This window comes from Acinonyx jubatus, chromosome E1, assembly GCF_027475565.1.
Source record: "Acinonyx jubatus isolate Ajub_Pintada_27869175 chromosome E1, VMU_Ajub_asm_v1.0, whole genome shotgun sequence".
Lineage (NCBI taxonomy): Eukaryota > Metazoa > Chordata > Mammalia > Carnivora > Felidae > Acinonyx > Acinonyx jubatus.
In genome coordinates, this window is record NC_069397.1 from 42,384,388 (window position 1) to 42,402,590 (window position 18,203).

At 57.8% G+C, this 18,203-nt stretch overlaps 2 protein-coding genes and 1 long non-coding RNA gene across 9 annotated transcripts in view; 1 reads left to right on the top strand and 2 right to left on the bottom strand.

Moving 5' to 3' along the window:
* Positions 1-14,194, bottom strand: part of ARHGAP27 (Rho GTPase activating protein 27) — a 32,335-nt gene extending 18,141 nt beyond the window's left edge. For 3 of the 4 annotated variants that reach the window (XM_053212638.1, XM_053212639.1, XM_053212637.1), the window contains exons 1-3: positions 12,750-14,194; positions 11,710-11,846; positions 9,647-10,324 (exon numbers count right to left, since the gene is read on the bottom strand). In XM_053212638.1, the coding sequence (XP_053068613.1) occupies positions 9,647-10,306 (660 nt within the window). In that variant the 5' untranslated portion in view covers positions 10,307-10,324; positions 11,710-11,846; positions 12,750-14,194. Of the gene's footprint in view, positions 1-5,660; positions 5,873-9,646; positions 10,325-11,709; positions 11,847-12,749 lie in introns of those variants that run through there. The other variant, XM_053212641.1, reaches the window with a different exon arrangement.
* On the top strand, positions 4,701-9,397 carry LOC128313527 (uncharacterized). The gene is made up of 2 exons (XR_008294381.1): positions 4,701-5,410; positions 9,115-9,397. It is a non-coding gene; the product is annotated as an uncharacterized LOC128313527 (long non-coding RNA).
* A 148-nt stretch (positions 14,195-14,342) lies between the features above and the next one.
* PLEKHM1 (pleckstrin homology and RUN domain containing M1) overlaps positions 14,343-18,203 on the bottom strand; it is a 39,900-nt gene continuing 36,039 nt past the window's right edge. For 2 of the 4 annotated variants that reach the window (XR_008294379.1, XR_008294378.1), the window contains exon 10: positions 18,135-18,198. Coding sequence is in view for 1 of the 4 variants with exons in the window: in XM_053212636.1 (XP_053068611.1) it covers positions 16,544-16,655; positions 17,492-17,649; positions 18,135-18,198 (334 nt within the window). In the remaining 3 variants the exon portion in view is untranslated. Of the gene's footprint in view, positions 16,656-17,491; positions 17,679-18,134; positions 18,199-18,203 lie in introns of those variants that run through there. The other 2 variants (XR_008294380.1, XM_053212636.1) reach the window with 2 other exon arrangements.

Sequence of the window (18,203 nt, forward strand, 5' to 3'; positions counted from 1 at the left end):
GGCTCCACCCCAGCACTGCGAGCAAAGACCCATAAACCCCACTCCTCTGACAAGCCAGAGGCTGGAGAGAGGCAGAGCAAACACAACCCAACCCACCGCCTTAATATAGCGGGTCCGGACGGGACGGGACGTGCTAGAGACCGATCACAAGTCATGGTGGGAAGAGGAACTTGTCAGTCAGAAGTGACAGGACAGCTGGATGGCCACCCAGAAGAAGATAATTAAAGGTGGGTCTACATCTTACTCTGTCCGCCCAAATATACCCCCGGAGGATCCAAGATTTAGATGTAACAAGTGAAACCATTGGGGCACCTGGGTGGCTCAGTGGGTTAGGATTCGGACTTCGGCTCAGGTCATGATCTCACAGTTTGTGGGTTCAAGCCCTGCGACGGGCTCTGTGCGGACATCTCAGAGCCTGGAGCCTGCTTCGGGTTCTGTGGCTCCCTCTCTCTCTGCTCCTCCCCCACTCACGCTGTCTCTCTCTGTCTCTCAAAAATAAAATAAAACATTAAAAAATTATTTTTTTAAAAGTGAAACCATAAAAATACTCAAACAGGAAAACACGAGCAACATTCTATATTTAAAAAAGACTTTTGTAAAGGCGTCTGGTTGGCTCGGTCACTTAAGCATCTGACTCTTGGTTTCAGCTCAGGTCATGATCTCACGGTTAGTGGGTTTGAGCCTTGCATCAGGCTCTGTGCTGACAGTGCAGAGCCTGCTTGGGATTCTTTCTCTGCCCCCCACCCCCCGCTCTCCCCCCGCCGGTCCTCTCTCTCTTTTTTTTTTTTTTTTTTAAAGACCTTTGTAACAGAGACTCAAAATCTAAAAGCCATAAAGCACATGATTTATACATTTGACCACATATATGTACTTTAAGTGGGGCGCCTGGGTGGCTCAGTCGGTTGAGCGTCCGACTTTGGCCCAGGTCATGATCTCACGGTTCGTGAGTTCGAGCCCCGCATCAGGCTCTGTGCTGACAGCTCGGAGCCTGGAGCCTGCTTCGGATTCTGTGCCTCGCTCTCTCTCTCTCTGCCCCAACCCACTCGCATTCTGTCTCTGTCTCTCCAAAAATAAATAAACATTAAAAAAATTAAAGAAATAAATAAATGTACTTTAAGTAATTTGTGTGGCCAAAAAACAACATTAGCAAAGTCAAAAGACAATCTTAGGGAGATTATAACTCAGGTAAGAGATAAAGAGCTGTGTTCCCTAGTGTAGCAAAACCTCCTAGAAACCAATAAGGAAAAGACCAACAACTCAGTAGAAAAAGGAGCACAGGATACGAACAGACGGTTCACAGAGAAAGAAAAATAAACAGTCCTTAAATCTATGTAAAGATGCTCACCCTCACTGCAAAGAGAAATGCAAATTTAAGCTATCTTAAGATCCTACATTTTGCTATCAGACTGGCAGAAAACAAAATTTTGATGCGACTTGGTTGGCAAGGCTGGGGGGATTCAGACCCTCGCATTTGTGCTGGTGGGAATGTATGAGCCCCACGGGCGGGGACGGCAACTTGGCAAAATATAACAACTACCCCCTGTTTACCCTTCGACCCAGCAAACCTACTTCTGGGATTTAGCCTCGATTTACCAGCACGTGTGTGAAAGATTATTTCTTCTAGCATCGTTCACAGTTGCAAAAGATGGGAAACCATGCAACTGCCTGTCAACAGTATACTGGTTAAATATATTATGATACATCCTTAAGGTGGAAAACCTGCCCCGCTGGAAGGAAGGAGACTGACCCTCTCTGTGCACAATCTCCAAGATACACTGTCAAATCAAAAAGGCAAAAAATAAGCAAGTTATAGGATTGTGTGTATTGCATGCAACCTTTATGTGAGAGAGGCGGAAAATCAAGTAATCAAATGCATATTCTTACAAGTTTGTATTTGTCTGAAGAACCAGTGAAAAAATAGAGAAAGGATTAATGAGCGTGGTGACTTGTGAGCTGATGGTGAACAGGGTATGGAAGACAGGGGTGAGAGAGAGAGAAGGAGAGAGCAGAGGAGGGGCAGAGAGAGGAGAGAGAGAACCCCAAACAGGTTCAGTGCTGTCAGCACAGAGCCCGAGGTGGGGCTCGAACTCACCAACTGTGAGATATGACCTGAGCCGAAATCAAGAGTTGGATGCCTAACAGATTGAGCCACCCAGGCACCCCTTACTATATACTTTTTAACGTTGTTTTGATTTTTAAAAACCATGAAAGTATATTATCGGATTAAAAAAAAAAAACCAAGGCTATCGGCAAGATAGAGGGGCTGGAAAACACAGTGACAACTTAAACAACAACAAAATAGAACTCTTAAGAAGATTTAAGTAAAGCCCAAAAGGAAAAAAAGACTACTTTAGAACTTAAAATATATCCCTGGACTATTCATTGGAGGCGAGGATAGTCACCCTCCAGACTCAAAGTAGTGGCCTGGAAGATAAAGCAGGAGAAATTGCTCGCAGCAAACGTACACAGAGACAGAAACGAAGGAGGCAAAGCTACAAAACTAGAGGTTCCAGTCAAGACAGCTAACTTGCAAATAAAAGAAAAAGTCAAGGAAACGATAATCCTACAACAAATAGATTTCTCTAAGGTGAAAACAGACCCAAGGCTATCTGGAAATGGACAGGGTTCCAGAAGGGAGTGCTGAGAAAAAGAATCCCCACTCTGCACACCCAAGGAGTGTTTGGTTAGGAACCCCAGGGAAGGGGGCCTGGGTGGCTCAATCGGTTACGAATTCCACTCAGGTCATGATCTCACGGCTTGTGAGTTCGAGCCCCGCTTCGGGCTCTGTGCTGACAGCTCGCAGCCTGGAGCCCGCTGCTTCGGATTCTGTGTCTCCTCTCTCTGCCCCTCTCCCTAAAATAAACCATCAACTACTTTGTACCCATTGTCAAACAAAATGTGGAAAGGTTGCATTATCCCATCAAAAGACAGAGTCAGCTTGGGTTTCAAAATACAGTGACAGGATATATATAAAAATCCACTTAAAAACGTGATGACGTTGAGGGGCACCTGGCTGGCTCAGTCACCAGAGCACGTGACTCTTGATCTCAGGATTGTGAGTTCGAGCCCCACGTTGGGTGTAGAGATTACTTAAAAATAAAACCTTAAAAAAAAAAAAAGGTAATGTTGAAAATAAAGGGATACCGAGAGATATCACACGGGCAAAAAAGAAAATAGAATAAAATAGAGTGGCCATATTCATAAAAGAAAGGTGGAGTTTCAGGTTGAAAACACTACGCGGGATAAAGAGGGGCACCAGGTAACGACACAAAGGGACAATCTGTGATGACAGAACCGTCAAAATCTGGGCGCTCCCAACAGTGTTGTAGTTAAATATAAAAAACAAAGCCTACTAAAAATACAAGAAGAACTTTATAGAGAAAATTTGAGTGGGAGATTTAATAAATCTCTAATGGAACTGGAGTAAAAGAATAAACAGAAAGAAGTATACAAAGGAAATGCAAGTTTGACTAATATAATCAATCAGCTTGGTTTGATACATAGGGGACCTTACATCCCTTAAATAAAACATATACGATTTTTCCAGGTCTATGAAACTCTTAGAAAAGTCATTGACTTGGTCACAAAGAAACCCATAAATAAAATTAAAAGTGGAGATTTTACAAATCCAGTAAAAAACCGAATGCTTTCCCAGTAAAATATAAAATGGCCCAAATTAGCGAGAACTGGTGGAAAACTTGAAAAGACCAAATCACGGTTGATGAGAAAAAAGTCTGCCACTGACAAAGCGCCAGGTGCAGAGGGTTTCACGGGAGAGGCTGACTTGTGGAAACCTTTAGGATTCACCTGCCGTCTCCCTTCCTTGGCCAGGAGGCAATCCTAGAGAAATTTCTCTGGCTAGCGAGGTTCTGGGGAGGAGGGCTCCACACAGCATCCACACCACATCGTAACTGTCAGTTGGCTTGCCAAGGTCTCCTCCCAGACAGTAAACTACCTGAGGGCAGGGACCACGCCTTGTTTTTCTTTGGCTCTCACTGCCCAGTCCAGCACCTGCCATTTACTGAATCAATGACACGGCGAGTGAAAAGTTACCGTCTCACTGTCAGCTCACCGTGATGCCCTGGGTCTGTAAAACTCTCAGACACAGAGCAAAGCAGAATGGATGGAAAGAAACCAAAATGCTAATAGTCATTAGATTGAAATTCCACCACCCCCCCATTAGCCAAATATATGTAGGGATATTAAACTATTTCTATGATGGTGGGGGGGATAGTAATTTATAAATTCAGACAATTCCAGGAGCGCTCCAGTTGTGGAGATGAGGCAGGAAGGAGGCTGGCCGGGGGGGGGGGGGGGGGGGGGCGCGGGGATCTGGAGGCAGGCCCCCTTCTGGCACCTTTCTTGGTTCTTCCGGCTTCCTCTCTCAGGCCCAACTGGCCCAGCCCCCAGGACAGACACGGAAGCCTGGACAGAGACCCCTGCCCTGCTCACCCGATGCCTCATGGTGGATCTCCACCCAGGGGAAGGAGAGGACGCAGGGTGGCACCTATAGGAGTCCAGAGCCTGGACACAAGGGCCCTGCAGGCCTCACTGTGCCTAAGCAGGTGCTCTGGAAATCCCCGCGCACCACAGACCTTCCTCAATTTGGCAAGAGCGAGGGACAATCCTTGCAAGAACCCCTATGTCCCTCGGACCCCGTCCTGGCAGCCCTAATTCCCTCAACGCCAACCAACATCAACTGTCCTCTGACACTCCAGTCTGGAACCCCGACCACGTTCTGATCAGCTGAGCCCGGGCCTGATGGGCTCTCCCATGCCGGGAACGGGGCACTGAGCAGCCATCGGGGTTGGCATTCATAACCAACCACCTGGTCCTTCCCACTACTGAACACAGCTCCAGGAAGGGTGGAGAAAATAGACGGAGAAAGAGGCCGGCTGCTGGGGCTCAGGAAGGAAGTGGGGAGGCAGGTGGGCCTGTCTCAGGAGACCCGGGGTGCTGAGGGGAACCAGAGACTGAGAGGTGAGGAATGGGGCCCAGGCTCAGGGGAGATCACCCAGGGGCCCCCCACGGGGCCCCAGGGGCTGACACGGGGCCTGCAGGGTGGGAGGTTGCCTTGGGAGTGGTGGGTGGCTGGGGAGGAGTACTGGTGGCCAGGGATGTGGGGTGAGGATGGGAGGGGGGCTACCCACGGAGCTGCTCTTTCATGGGTCAGGTCAGAAGCTGGGCAGTGGGGTTCCAGGGTCCGCCTGGGGCTGGAGGTGAGTCATGGGGAGGAAAGGTCAGCCCAGGGATGAAGAAACCAGCTGGGCCGCCTGGGGAGGTGAGAAAGACAGTGGCTGGGAGGAGGAAGGACTCCGGAGACCCTCCCCTTGGCCTCAGCTCCCCTGCTCTTACCAGCACCCCCCTTTCCAGAGGGCCCATGGCTGGTCCCCACCCAAAGGGGACCCAGGTGGGTTTGTCCGAGGCCTCAATCACAGCTGCCCTGGGCTGCCCTCAGAGTCTGTCCCACGGAGTGGGTGCCAGGCCTGGGATCCGGAGAGGAGGCAGGGGCGCCTCCGGGCGAGTCACCGGGCAGGTGAGTTTCAGCAGGGGTACAGGAGAAGACCAAGGAGGGGGGAGGTCAGGGAAGAAGGGGAGAGAGTGGGCAACTGCCACGGCCTGCCCCCACCCCCTGTGCAACGATATGAATGGTCACTCACAGTTCTCTGAAGAGGACAGGGAGCCAGGGCCCCGGGGCTCCTTCCAGTCCAGGCCGCCTGCTCAGGTGGGGCACCGGCCAGGCCGTTTGCAGAGGCCCCGGCTGTAACTCTTTCCTCCCAGTGGCCAATGCCTGGGCACCAGGGGCGGGCTCCAGTCCAGAGGGCTGGCCTGAGGCCCCGGGGCGGGGATGGTGACCGGGGATGGTGACTGCACCCAGAAATGGACTCAGCAGGGGAGGAGTCTCAGAGGCCCCTCCTCACCTGGCTTCCCCAGGCTCGAAAGCCCCTCCTCAGCGAGGGAGGGAGTAGAGTAGAGGGGAACAGGCTGGCTATGGCCTGCAGGCCACCTGCCTGAGACTGAGCCTGGTAACTAGGGTGGGGTTCAGGGTCAGGAGGTACGGGAACTGACTCCCGCTCAGCCAACTCCCGCCTGGGTGACTTTCAGCCAGCCACTCAACTTCTCTGAACCTCTGCACTCTGGCACAGGGGGGCGCCCTTCCATGCAGGCCTGCCTTCAGAGCTGCTGGGAGTGGGAGCCTTTGAGTGAGAGCCCACGGGATCACTAGCCCCTGTGGCGCAGGATCACGTCATGCGCCACCATGCTTTGTGTCCCCAGTGTCCAGCGCTTTGACCAGCGCACTTTGACCATCCACCGGCGCGTGGTGGATGACAAGGCCGTGAAACGCCACATGGTGGGCGAGGAGGCTTCTCTCTTCTGAGGGTCCCTGCCTCTGCCAATTGTCCTACACCCATGCCACCCTCTCCCCTTGTCCAAGGCTCCCCAGTCCCCGATGAGCCTGACCCTGTGTCCCCTCCATCCTCACATCCTTGGCCCTTGCCTCAGAGGGAGTGGGTCCCTCCCCGTCTGCCCTGGGCATCACCCTCACACGTGTATCCTGGGATCCCGTCTCGTCAACCAGCTCCTCTGGCTGCTGCCCACTCACTCAGATTTGGGGAGCCCCCCCTCTCGACCTCCACATGCCTCTGGCCACACGGCACCTCTCCCTTCCCTGCCATGCTTCTGAGCGGTCTCCACTCGGCCCTGCACCCTCATCTTCACCCTCTGACCTCTGCCTTCTGCTTTTGGTAACCCCTTGGCCAGCTACTGATAAAGTGGCTGCTGACCTTGCGGTCACCACTTCCGATAAATGTTCGATGGCCTTTATCTAACTTCCCCTTCCTTCTGGACACCTCTCGGTGTCTGGACCAGCACTCTCCTGCTTCTCCTCCTTGTTCCCTGACTGTGTTTTACACTTCCTCCTCTTCCCTCCCCTGGTCACCCAAATGTGGTGGGCCCAGGGCTGTGGTCCCCCGGTCCACATGCTCCCTCGCCCCCCACATCTCCACACCACATGCTGGGCAGCTCCAGGACTCCTCCCACGCCTTCCCAGTGTCCCCGCCATAAACAGACCACTGTCTGCGCACACTGGGAGGCTGGGACTCATCCTGACTTCTCTCCCGCCCTCCTCAGCCCATCAGCCACCAGCTCCCTCGAAATCCACTTCCCGAACCTCTCCTGTCATCACCGCATGCCTGGGAGACCATGAAAGTCCTCTGCCACTCTTAAAGTTCCAGCCAAGGGGGTCCTTTCTGAACCCCACTCCCTTCTCTTCTGAGAGTCTCCCGGTAGCTGCACGGTGACGTCCGAATTCCTGGCGAGGGCCATGAGGCCCCGCCCCCCAGGCGCCACCCACTCCCCACCAGAGCCCCAGCAGCGCAGGGTGGGGGCGGGGCTGAAAGGCCCCAGGGGTGCCCCATCTCACACCTGCACCCGTGCCTGGGCACCGCAGTACACTGGGTGTCCTTTTTATCTCAGATGGCCTGGGCCATGCCGGCCTGAGGCATCTGTCCCCTCTTGCCAGGCTCCTGACCCAGATGGTGGCCCTCCAGGCCTGGGACTCTGCCTCACCAGATGCTCGGCAAGTGCAAGGTCACCTCATGCTTAGTTAATGAGTGAATGAAGGGGAAAGGTAGGAGCTGCCTCTCCTGCCTCCTCCAAGAAGAAACAGGCAGGCTCACCATTCAGGAAATTCTTCCTCTAAATGCTGCCTTGAGTAACTAAAAGGAGAATGGGGTTTCCTTCCCAGGAGACAGGCAACTCCCCACGCCAGGAGTGTGTAGAGGCTGGGGTGTCAGGGAGGCCCACAGCTGACACTGGAATAAAGCAGGGTCACAGGAAGTGTGAGATCATACCCATTACACGGGGAGGAAACCAGACCAGAGGTACTAAGCCTCTTGTTGAGGCCATACAGTGCATTCATTAGGGCCAGAAGTGGGACCGGGCAGAGCATTTCCACCAATACCCGGGTCTCTGGCAGACGCCCCAGTTCTTCCCTGCGCGAGCACCACCCCTCTCTCCATCATCTGTGTCCCCCGCCGCGGACACACCACTATACTGTGCGGAAAGAAAGAGGGGCAAGCTGGACAGGGGATGTGGAAAGGTCCTGGAATGCACCTCCGAGAGCCTGTCCGGGAAACGGAGGGACGCCGGGGTAAAGAGCACTGGTATCCAGCCATCTGTCCCAGAGAAGGGGGCCAACTGGCCAGCAGAGACGGCCGGGCACATTATTTCCCACCCCCCTACCCCTCTGATTCCTTCTGGGCGGAGTCCCCATCCTCGTCCCCACGCGCCGGTTGCTATTCCCCGTCATGACCACAAGGGGGCGGGCTGCTCCTTGCAGAAACGGGAGCAAAGCTGGCGCAGACCAGGATACCGAATGCGACCCCGGCCAGCCTCGGTGGAGCGCCTACTACGTGCCAAGCGTTTCCATGCCTCACCTCGTTGAAGGCTCACAACACTAATCCTTAGGTTTTGTCCTGCGTTTACACACGAGGACACTGGGGCTGGGGAGTTAAGTGACTCCTCTGCAGCTGGCAGGTGACCCAGCAGGGTCAAATTCCAGTCTCTCTAAGCTTCAAATCCTGAGCTCTTTGCACTGTAACCAGATGGGCGGAGGGGAGACCCAGGAGCTCCCAGCCCGGGAAGGTGCTTCCTTCCTCTGGGCATCCCACACTCAGTCCTGGCATGGGCCAGGCATCAATGTTGACAACAAATACATTACATGAAGTACAAAGAAAGAAATCAGAGACTTACAAGGTTTAGGGATCATCCATCCACACTTTCCACCCCTCTTTGGGCCAAAGGACAAATCGAGACCCTCTGAGAGGAAATGAATTGCCCATAATTACCCAGCTGTCAAAAGGCAGATGTCAAAAAGGAGGTCTGTGCATCCTCCCTCCACATCTCCCCAACCACCGACCCAAAAAGTTCCTAAAGTTGAAGATGTCAGGGTCATCCGAAGGATTCTGAGGATGTAAAAGTGTTTTTAAAACGTGCTCTATTTTCGATTTCCTAAATTAACAACTGGGTTCTGAAACGAAAAAAACACATTCACTATCACTGGACCACTTCCTGAAACAAACAAATCAAAAATTGTCTTTTTTTTTTTTAAAGGTGGAACTGAAATATCGGAAGAAGCCAAAAAAGGAAGCAGATCCCTGACTTCCACATCCACTATCTCATCTGACCCCTAAGCTCCTCTAAGAAGAGGCAGGTGGAGTGGCCCGCAGGTCCACAACTCCATGTCCGGGCGCGTTTCGGAATGTTGTGGATTTTAGAAAGGTAATAACGGCGCACACACCTGCCAGCAAGGCTTGGAGCAGTACACTGTAATCCGGTTCATCTGCACTTGCGTAGTAAAACTAAATGTAATAAATAAAGACCACCCACAGCTTGACATCGGTTCAAATCAAATTTTTTACCACCAACTGAGTTACGGGAAACCTTTGGACTCCAGGGAGCTTTGGCATTTCGGAATTGCCCATAAGTGACCGGGAGCCTGCACCCTTCTCTTTCCGTGGTTTTGAAAAGTGAGGCTCGGCGGTGACTGCCGCCCCGTCGAGCCGGACGCTAAGCCGAGGGGGGTCTCCTCGAGTCCGGGCCCGGAGCGGCGCAGCACCCCGGCCCGCCACCCCGCTCCCCGTACCTGCTGCGGGCGCTCCTCCCGTGGCGGGCCGCGCACGTCCTGGACGACCTCGTAGACGTTCTCGGAGTCGCTGCGCGCCAGGGGTCGCGGGCACACCCAGGAGCCCGCCACGCTGCAGGCCTTGAAGCTGCCCGCGCTCCCGAGGAGGCCGGCAGGGGGCGCGACGGCGGCGCGCGCCAGGTCGTCCAGGGACTGGGCGGGCCGCACCGGCGCCGCGGGACGCGTGTACAAGCAGGTGGGCAGGCCCGGCGCCAGGCTGCTGCGCTGGGTGGCGGCGCCGCGCCGCGCGGGGCCGCACAGGGAGCCCACGCGGCCCCGGGGCTCGGCGGGCGTGCCGTCGGGGCCCGCGGACACCGGCGCGCTCACGAAGCGGTAGTCGTAGGCGAGCGGTTCCGGGACCACGGGCCCCGGGCGGAGCGCGGGTGGCGTGGAGGTGGTGGCTGGGTCCCCGAGCGCCGGCAGCTCGCGCACGTACTGCGCGGGCAGGTAGAAGGGGCGGCCGCCGGGCTCGCGCCGCACATGCCACCAGTGCTCCGTGCTTCGGCGCAGCAGCCTGTAGCGCTCGTTGGGCTGGATGGCCACGCGGCGCCCGTCCTTGCCCGTGTACTCGAAGGGATGCTCCACCAGCACGTACACGTCCCCCTCGACGTCCGCCGCCATCGCGGCCCTGGCGTTTCCCTGTGAGTGACAAGGAGGAGGGGCGCGGAGGTCAGGGCCACCGAACCGGGAAGCGCAGAGGGACAGAAGACCTGGGTTCGAGTCCCAGTGCTGCATTCCTTATGTGCGTTAATTTCCTAGCTCAAAAATGGGGGGCTTGGATAAAATAATCTCCAAGGTTCTCATTCTTACACTCACTCATGGAATTATGACAATACCTTCATTCTGACAATGCCTTCATCCCGTGGCATTGATTACGAGATTTGAGTCCCGGTTCGATCCCTTGGTGGAGAAATTGTGGGTAATATATTGGTCCAGCTTTACAGCCAAGGAAGCCTTGACCCAAAGAGTTGGGATGATTGACCGCGATAAAGTCACCACATTTGCCTAAAAGTTGACTGGGCCTCGGTTTACAGGTCTGTGAAGTGGGAAGAACAGCCCATTCTCTACCCACCCACCCCCGCCGCCACTCCCCTCGCCCCGCCCCCTGCCCTGCCTGTCCCGCCCCAGACGTCTCCAGCCTTCAGGAAATCCGCGTGCCCGGAGCCTCTTCCCTCCAGGCTCCCGCGCCCCCGGCCCGCGGAATCAGGGTTGAGGCGCGGGGCTCTGGGAACCACCCCGGCACCGCTCTATCCCGGGGAATGCCCCTGCCTCGCGTAGTCCAAGGGCCTTGGCTAAGGGACCGGACTGCCAAGGCCGGAGAACCGGTTCTCTCGGTTTCTCTTTCCTTCCCCAGCGGCTTGGCTGCGGACGTGAACCCGGGGCCTGGCGCGCCCAGACTGTCCTGCACCGCCGCCTGTTCTCCAGCTCCCACCTCCACCTCCCGAGTGAGGCTCGGCCCTCGCGGCCTACCCACCAGCCCTGTGATCTCCACATTGCCCCAGGAGAGTGGCCCCTAGAGAATGCACTTTGTGACAGTGACTGCCCCTGCGGCGTCCTCCCCAAAGCTCTCCCAGAGTGATCGCCACAACCCACCGCCCTCCACGCCAGCTTAGCTTGGCGCTTGCTGTGGTGTTGGGAGTCCGAGCCTAACTGTAAATCCGCCTGTCTCTCCATCAAAGAGATGAGTCGGTACCCTCTTCCATAAGTGGCTGGTCCCTCCAAGCCTTTGCACTGATCCCATCTCCTGCCCCCTAGAGGTGTCTGGGGACCAGCAGCTGGGGAGCTCGGTGGCTTGCTGAGGCTGAGGAACCCAAGGAACAGGGTCTGACCTGGGGGTGGGGTGGGGGTGCAGGGTCTGGCCAGGGGCACACGTTCTTCACTACTTTCTCCAGCTTCCCTTGTTGGGGAAAGGGTTGCACTCTTGGGCCCTGAAGTTACAGTGAACTGCCTGTAGTTAAGCCAACAACCCTCAGGGAGGACACCCCTTCCCGTCACCTTCCCCTGGACCCCTGCCTCTCACTCACGTTGGCAGGGCAGGTCTCTGCGGGCCCATGGGCAGGACCGGCGGAGTCCGCGGATGGATGCAGATCAGGCCCCTGCCATCTCTTTCCAAGGGCGGGGCTTCCAAGGGCTAAGCAGGAGAGACCTCCGGGATCAGGAGCTGGCAAGGGGAGCAAAGAAGGAGAGGGATGCTCAGGAGGGCTGCCCCCAATCCCCAACGCAGCCGTATCTCGGAGGGGTCAGGAGGAGCCTGAATGAGTGTGTCTGGGCGGGTGGGGGACACCGGGAGTGGGACGCACAGCAAGAGAAGGCGAAGGGAGGGAGGGCGCTGTAGGGGCTGCGACTGAAGGGGCCCTGCGGGGTCGTCAGCGGAGCCCAAGGTGGGTAGGGTCCCACCCCTGAGCCTCCCGCGGTGGGATTTGTTGTCCTCGAGCCTCTGCGTCCCGCGGGCGCGCTGCTCTGGGACAGCTCGACCCCGGTTCGTTGTCTCGCCCAGGGTTACAACCGAAGCCGTATGCACCCCGAATCACCACTACAAGCCCTTTCCAGCCCGACTGCTCGCACCACTCGCTTCGGACCCACCTCCGCCCTGCCCCGGCCCTTTCCGGGCGCAGCTCGGCCGGGCCTGGAGTTCCCACGGCAGAGATCCCCGCCGGAGCTCAGGGGCTCGGGCTGGGTGGGGAGGGGACCCGGGTCTCGTCTCCTTCCCCAACTCTGGGGGAGCCAGAGGAGCCGGTAGGATCCCTGGAACTTCAGGACTGACCCGTCGCCAGGAGGTGCTTTTCCTGCACTGCCCGGGCGACGCGAGCCACAGCGGCGCCGGGGCCTGGACTCGGGCCCCGCCTGTCCCCGGACGGAGGGCAGCCCTTCGGATCTCCGCTCCGCGCGGGGGACATCCGCCCCGCGCGGCCCTGCTCCCGGGCCCGCGCGGCTCCCTCCCCAGCGCCCGGTGAAGGGGAGCAGGCGCGCGCGGCGCTCCCGGGTGAGGACCCGCCACCTGCCGCACCGCGCTCCCCCAACCCCGGCTCAGCAACCCCCGCCCGGCCCGGCCCGGCCCTGGCACCTTGGGGCGTCCGATCACCGGCTTCGCCTCCACTTGTCCCGGCAGGTACGCGTGCTTTCGGCGGTCGGCGCTCCCTCCTCCACCGCCCAGCTCCCGCGCAGCCCGGTTTCCTGTTCAACAATACAGCGAGGGAGGCACCAGCCGAGAGCGCCCGGCAGAACTTCCTCCCGGGCTGAGGCTGGGCTGCGGCTGCTAGAGACAATCCCCGGTGTCCCGGCTTCCTGTCCCCTCTGGGCCGGGCCAGCGCCCTAGGAGCTCAGACGCCACCCTCCCCCCTGCACCCCCTGGGATCCCGGGCCACACCTGGCTATCTCCAGCGACGTGGAAGCGGCAGGGCCAGGAGGGTGGCATGACGGGGGAAGGGAGGGAGCCTCCTCAACTCTTTCTGGAGGGGCCAGATTTCCCTCCCGCTGCGTGGTTCCATCCCCCTGCCTCCTGGATCCTCCACCGGAAGAGGGCCACCCTCCAAGCTGTCCATTAGGGTGTCCTGGAAGTGGACTCGCTCACCTCAGCATCTTTTCTTTCCCATGAACTTGGGACAACAACACCTACTTCACAGGATCTTTAGGAAGATTGAATGAGATGTACGAAGTACATACAATTCAGTAGTAGTATCACATTAGTATCGGAAGGATGCACAGAGCTATTAACATTATTTTTATTATCAGATGAGCTGTCCTCCTCCTCGGGGTGTGATTGAGGTCTCCAAAGCCCCCATTCTTCTCTAGGCAGGAGGGGGAAGAGACACAAACGTCCTCAGAGGCACCTTGCTGAGGGTGGAGGCACTGAGACCAAAGGCAGGGTAGCACCCAGGCCACGTGACCCTGGCCTTGGTCCCCAGCGCTCGAACCCAGTTCCTTTTGTGTTTTCAGAGCCCACCCCCTACAACCCTGGAGGGACTTGAGGCCCTGGAGGGAAGCTGGGGCTCAGAGGATACACAGAAGACGCTCTCTCGTGGGCTGAAAGGTGTTTTCAAGGACCAGAAACCTTAGGGCCAAATGTGTTTCAATCCCACTTTCCTGCAACCTGATTTCCCTGGAACGCGTGTTTCCTTCTTCTGTCCTCATGATGGGCAGTGGTGGGCTTCTCCTGGAACTTCAGAGGAAGGGAGCAGCCAAGTAAAGTCCCCTTGGAGCCCTAAAAGCCATGAGCCCTGATTCTGGCCCTCCTCAGCCTTCCCTCCCTGAGCCCCTTCTCTGGCTTTGGATAACCCAGTGGGACACGGTCCCGAGATTTCTCACGTTCCAGTGCCGGGGATCGGTGGACAGGCACAGGGAAGAAGCCATTGTGGTGGCATTTCAGGCATCAGTGTATGTAGGTAAATCTACCCAAAGGCCCAGAGATGCTACCCCCCTCTCCCTGCCACAGACTCTGACTCCTAGTGGGAGGGGGACAGACTGAACACGGTCACCCCTCCTCCCCTGCATGCCCACTTCTGGTGCACAATGTTTACCGCCGGCCACCCCTCTCCAGGCCTCCTGTGTGCCCAGGGACTAATGAGAGTCGGTGGGGGCAGGGGCATCAGACGGCAGGATGGCTGGTGGTTTCCTCCCAACCACTGGCAGCGTCGGGATTCAGAAGCGAGACCAGAGGTGAGAAAGATCAGGTCTTTACTGCAAAATCATTCAAAAATCACACAGCAGCAGTTCCTTCAGTACATTGCAAAGCGCCGTTCGGGGCCAGCGCGCCTCACTAGAAAACAGTTTATTGCATAAAATGGCGTTTTAAAAATAGTGTGGGCACCACTGAGGTTCACATCAGCTTTCCATTGGAGGTGAGAGGGTAAGAGTCAACTCATCGGGAAGCATCAGCAGCTTTCTGGTACTGGGGAGAGGGTGAGTTGTAGTTAATGCTGCTAATCCCCGGTGGGGGTGGAGGGGGAGGAGGAGGGGGGGGCGCAGGCCCCACACAGCCTAAGCGAGCTCCTCTGGGGCCTCACTCCTGTTGCCTCCTAGGGCACCTTCTGGTGCGCACATTGTTCTCAAGGGCCTGAGATGAGGCCCGGCCTGGGCGGCACCACCCGCTGTCCCAGGCCGGATCTGGGCCACTGGGGGATCTGGGGCATCTGTGGCTCTGGCCGGCTGCGCTGGGTCTGCGGTGGGGCATTAATGCTGGCTGTGGGGGTGCGGGCTGAGGATAGGGATCCGCTTCCCCATTTAGGAGGCTTTGGTGTGCCGGGCATAGGTGCGTACTGTTTCCGTGACAGGGGACAGACAGGCTGTGTGGCAGCCCCCTCCCCCACCTGCCTACCACCTCCTCTCTTCTATTGCACAACTTATCCAGCTACACAGGGCTGGGCAGGTGACTCAGCAGCCGAATCACCCCAGGGGAGAGGTGGGAGTAGATTCATCCCTTGACAGTGAAAGGCAGTCTCCACCTGAGGCCCCCAATCCAAGCCGAGAGCTGACAGGATGGCCAGAGGGCCCAGGGCTGGGGGTCAGGGGGGTGATGGGTCCAGGAGAGATGGGGGAAGGCAGCAGGGGAATCGCTCCCAAACCACAGGGTCTAAACATCACTTTGCAAACCATTCCAGGCTCGCACTCTACCCCACACCCCTTCAAAAGGCAATCGTGCTCCGGGGAAGTTCTCTAGTCTCTGGTGGCGCCCCCTCCGGGCCAGTCCAGCAAAGCTTTGTGAATTCATGGCTTTGTAAACTGAGGCTAGGCATCCCTCCCACGAGGCGGCCGCCCCACACATTGCCGCAGCACGGCTGGCACTCTTCCTGGGAGGACGGGGGTCACCGCTCCACGGTCCCCAGGCTGGCCTGGGCTCACTGCCCTCTCTGTGGGCCCCCGCCTTCCTCTGTCCCAGCAGGGGTCAGTCAGGCGGTGGGGGGTGGGGGGTGTCCCCCTGAGAGTGTCTGCAGCAGCCCCGCCCGGCTGGCTTTGGGTCTGCAGTAGGTGAGGAGGGCACGGGGTTGAGGGGTGGGCAAGATGATGACCAGGCCCTGGACCAAGCGAGGGCTCAAAGTGCTCACAGTGCTGGTTCCGAGTCCCTCCCTTCTCCCGCAGGGACTGAGAGCCTGGGCTACGGCGGAGCCAGGGGGCTCTGACGCGGAGAGAGGTGACGGGCTTTTCAGGTGAGGAGGGCAGGGTAGGGCGAAAAGAGGCGAGGGAGAGGAAGAGGGTGGTAATCGGACCGACCCCGACAGCCCCTGGGCGGTTTGGCACGTCGTATTTGAGCCGTGGGCAGCAGTGTCAGGCGCGAGTGAAGGAAAGGCACCCGTAGAGCTGACAGTTCTGGCCCAGCGGCGGCCTGCCCGCCGAGCCACCCGCCTTTGGCCCACAGGCCAAATGTTCCCACGTGTTTGCTCCGCGTGAGAATGTCTGGATTTCTCGGGTGACTTGTGTAGGGTCAAGAATAAAAAAATATTTTCTATTGAAATATGAAGGGAAAAAACCCACCTTAAAAAACTAGACCTTTTTTGAATCCGGAATGTGGAACTGAGCACGTGCCCAAGTGTGGTTTCCACAGTGTTTGAAGAGCCCTGATGGAGGTGCCGTGTCTGTGAGGTGAGCTGGGGCCTGGTTAGTGCAAAGCTCCCCTCCCCGCTTCCCCTGGGACGGGGGGGGCATCTGATGGCGTCCCCACCTTGTGGAGCAGACGGGTGGTAGAGGGACTGGGGGACATCCTCGAGGGCTTCGTCTGGTAGGCTCGTGCTCCGGTCGCATCTGTGTCCTCCCGGCAGGGGACACGGCTGGGACACCTCGAGAGTATGCAGGCTGATGCCACAGGCGGCCGGGCTGCCAGCGAGCCGCTGCTCCGCAGTCTCGGGCCGGGGACGGTGCAGTGGCTTAGAGGAGAGCGCTCCTTTCTTGGTACTTGCGCCGGCGGGCACAGCGGGGACAGCCCCCCTTCACCACGGCCTGGCAGCTCTGGTGGAAGACGGTCTTGCACTCGCCGCACCTGGGGGACAGCCGCGAGCGCCGCTGGTGCCAGGGGGCCGGGGGCGGCCGGCATCCCGACCAGCGCCCGTGGCGGAGTGCGGTTCTGCTCGGGGCCCCAAGACGCGCCGCGCCGCGTCCCCCCGGCCAGATCGCTGCCTGGAGACAGTGCTCACCCCCGCGTCACACCACAGGTGCGGACGCTCTCGATTCTAATTCACGTTCCACAGAGGCCGCTAGAGACTTAGGGGATGATTTCTTGCCCACGTCGAAAACACTCTGCGGTTTAAAAAGCTGAGCCCAGGGGTTGAATCTGGGCCAGGAGACGCCTACTGAAAATGGATGCTCCCACCCGTTCAGTTTTCCATTCCCGTGTGGGCCGGAATGGAGGTTTGGTGGGTGACTCTTTCCACTCAGAGGCTTCTGATCAGGAGCGGTAACGGGATAGGAACAATGATTACCGCAGCAGAGAGCCAGGCAGGCACCAGCCGCCAGGCGCCCACTTTGTGCCCGGCCTGTGCCACCACTCCAGGGCAGTAACTCATTCAGTCCCTCCCTCGGTCCGTCTGTAGATGACAACACTGAGACCCTCACTCAAAGAGGGAGCAAGTCACCTCTTCTCTAGGAAGACAGCTTCCCTGGTCTAGAGTAGGGCCCCATGAGGGCTCTCTTGTCCCTGGAGCTGGACTGGGGCTGGCCGTGACTGCCCAGGGCATCGGCTGTTCTAGACAACCTCACCGCCCCGTGGCACTGGCACAGCTGCGGTGTTCAATGTGCTGCTGCACAACGGTGCCGGGCCTGCCTCCCTGGCACGCTGGGGCCCGCTGGGGGGGGAGGGGGGTTGGGTGTCCTGCATACCTGACGGTGGTGTCAAACTCAAAGGGGAAGATGATGTCATGGTGGTGGCAGATCTGGCAGATGAAGCCACGCTGGGTGCACAGGTCGCAGTGGTAGACGTGCTGGGAGGCGAATCCGATCAGGGCATCGAGGAACCCTTCGTACACCCCGTCCGCGATCTGTGGAGGGCAAGGTCAGGCCGCCAGGCCTTTCGGGCAGCTGTGCTGAGACTGAGGCCATCTGTAAAAGGTGGCCCGCTGCTGCTCCTGGCCCCCTGCCTGAAGATTTCCGACCCCAAGAGAGGTTTCTTCGCACTTGGGCCAAAGAGCCTCCCTGAATCAGGCTGAGCAATGCAGGTGTCCAGCAGCCCCATACGCAGAGGTTGCTGGGGATAACGGGCTTGACAGACGAGACCCCAATCCGCAGTACCCTCCCTCGAGGAAAGGAATGTCCCCAGCTGTCACCCCTGTGACCTGGGCTTTGCTGGAGTGCCTGCTTACAGCAGGAGGCTGGCGCTCAGTCATCGCCCCGGGAGCGTGGGACAAGCAAGATGCGGAGCCTGAGGTACCGAAAAGCTGCAGCCTCCCTCCCCGGTCCTCCTTGCTGATTTCCCATGAATGAGGGCTCTCTAGAGGGGCCTGGGGGCCGGGAAGGGCGTTCTCACCTGCTGGAGGTCAGCGACACTGTACTTGTGGGGAGACTCCAAGAGGTAATTCCTGTGGTTGAGCCTTCA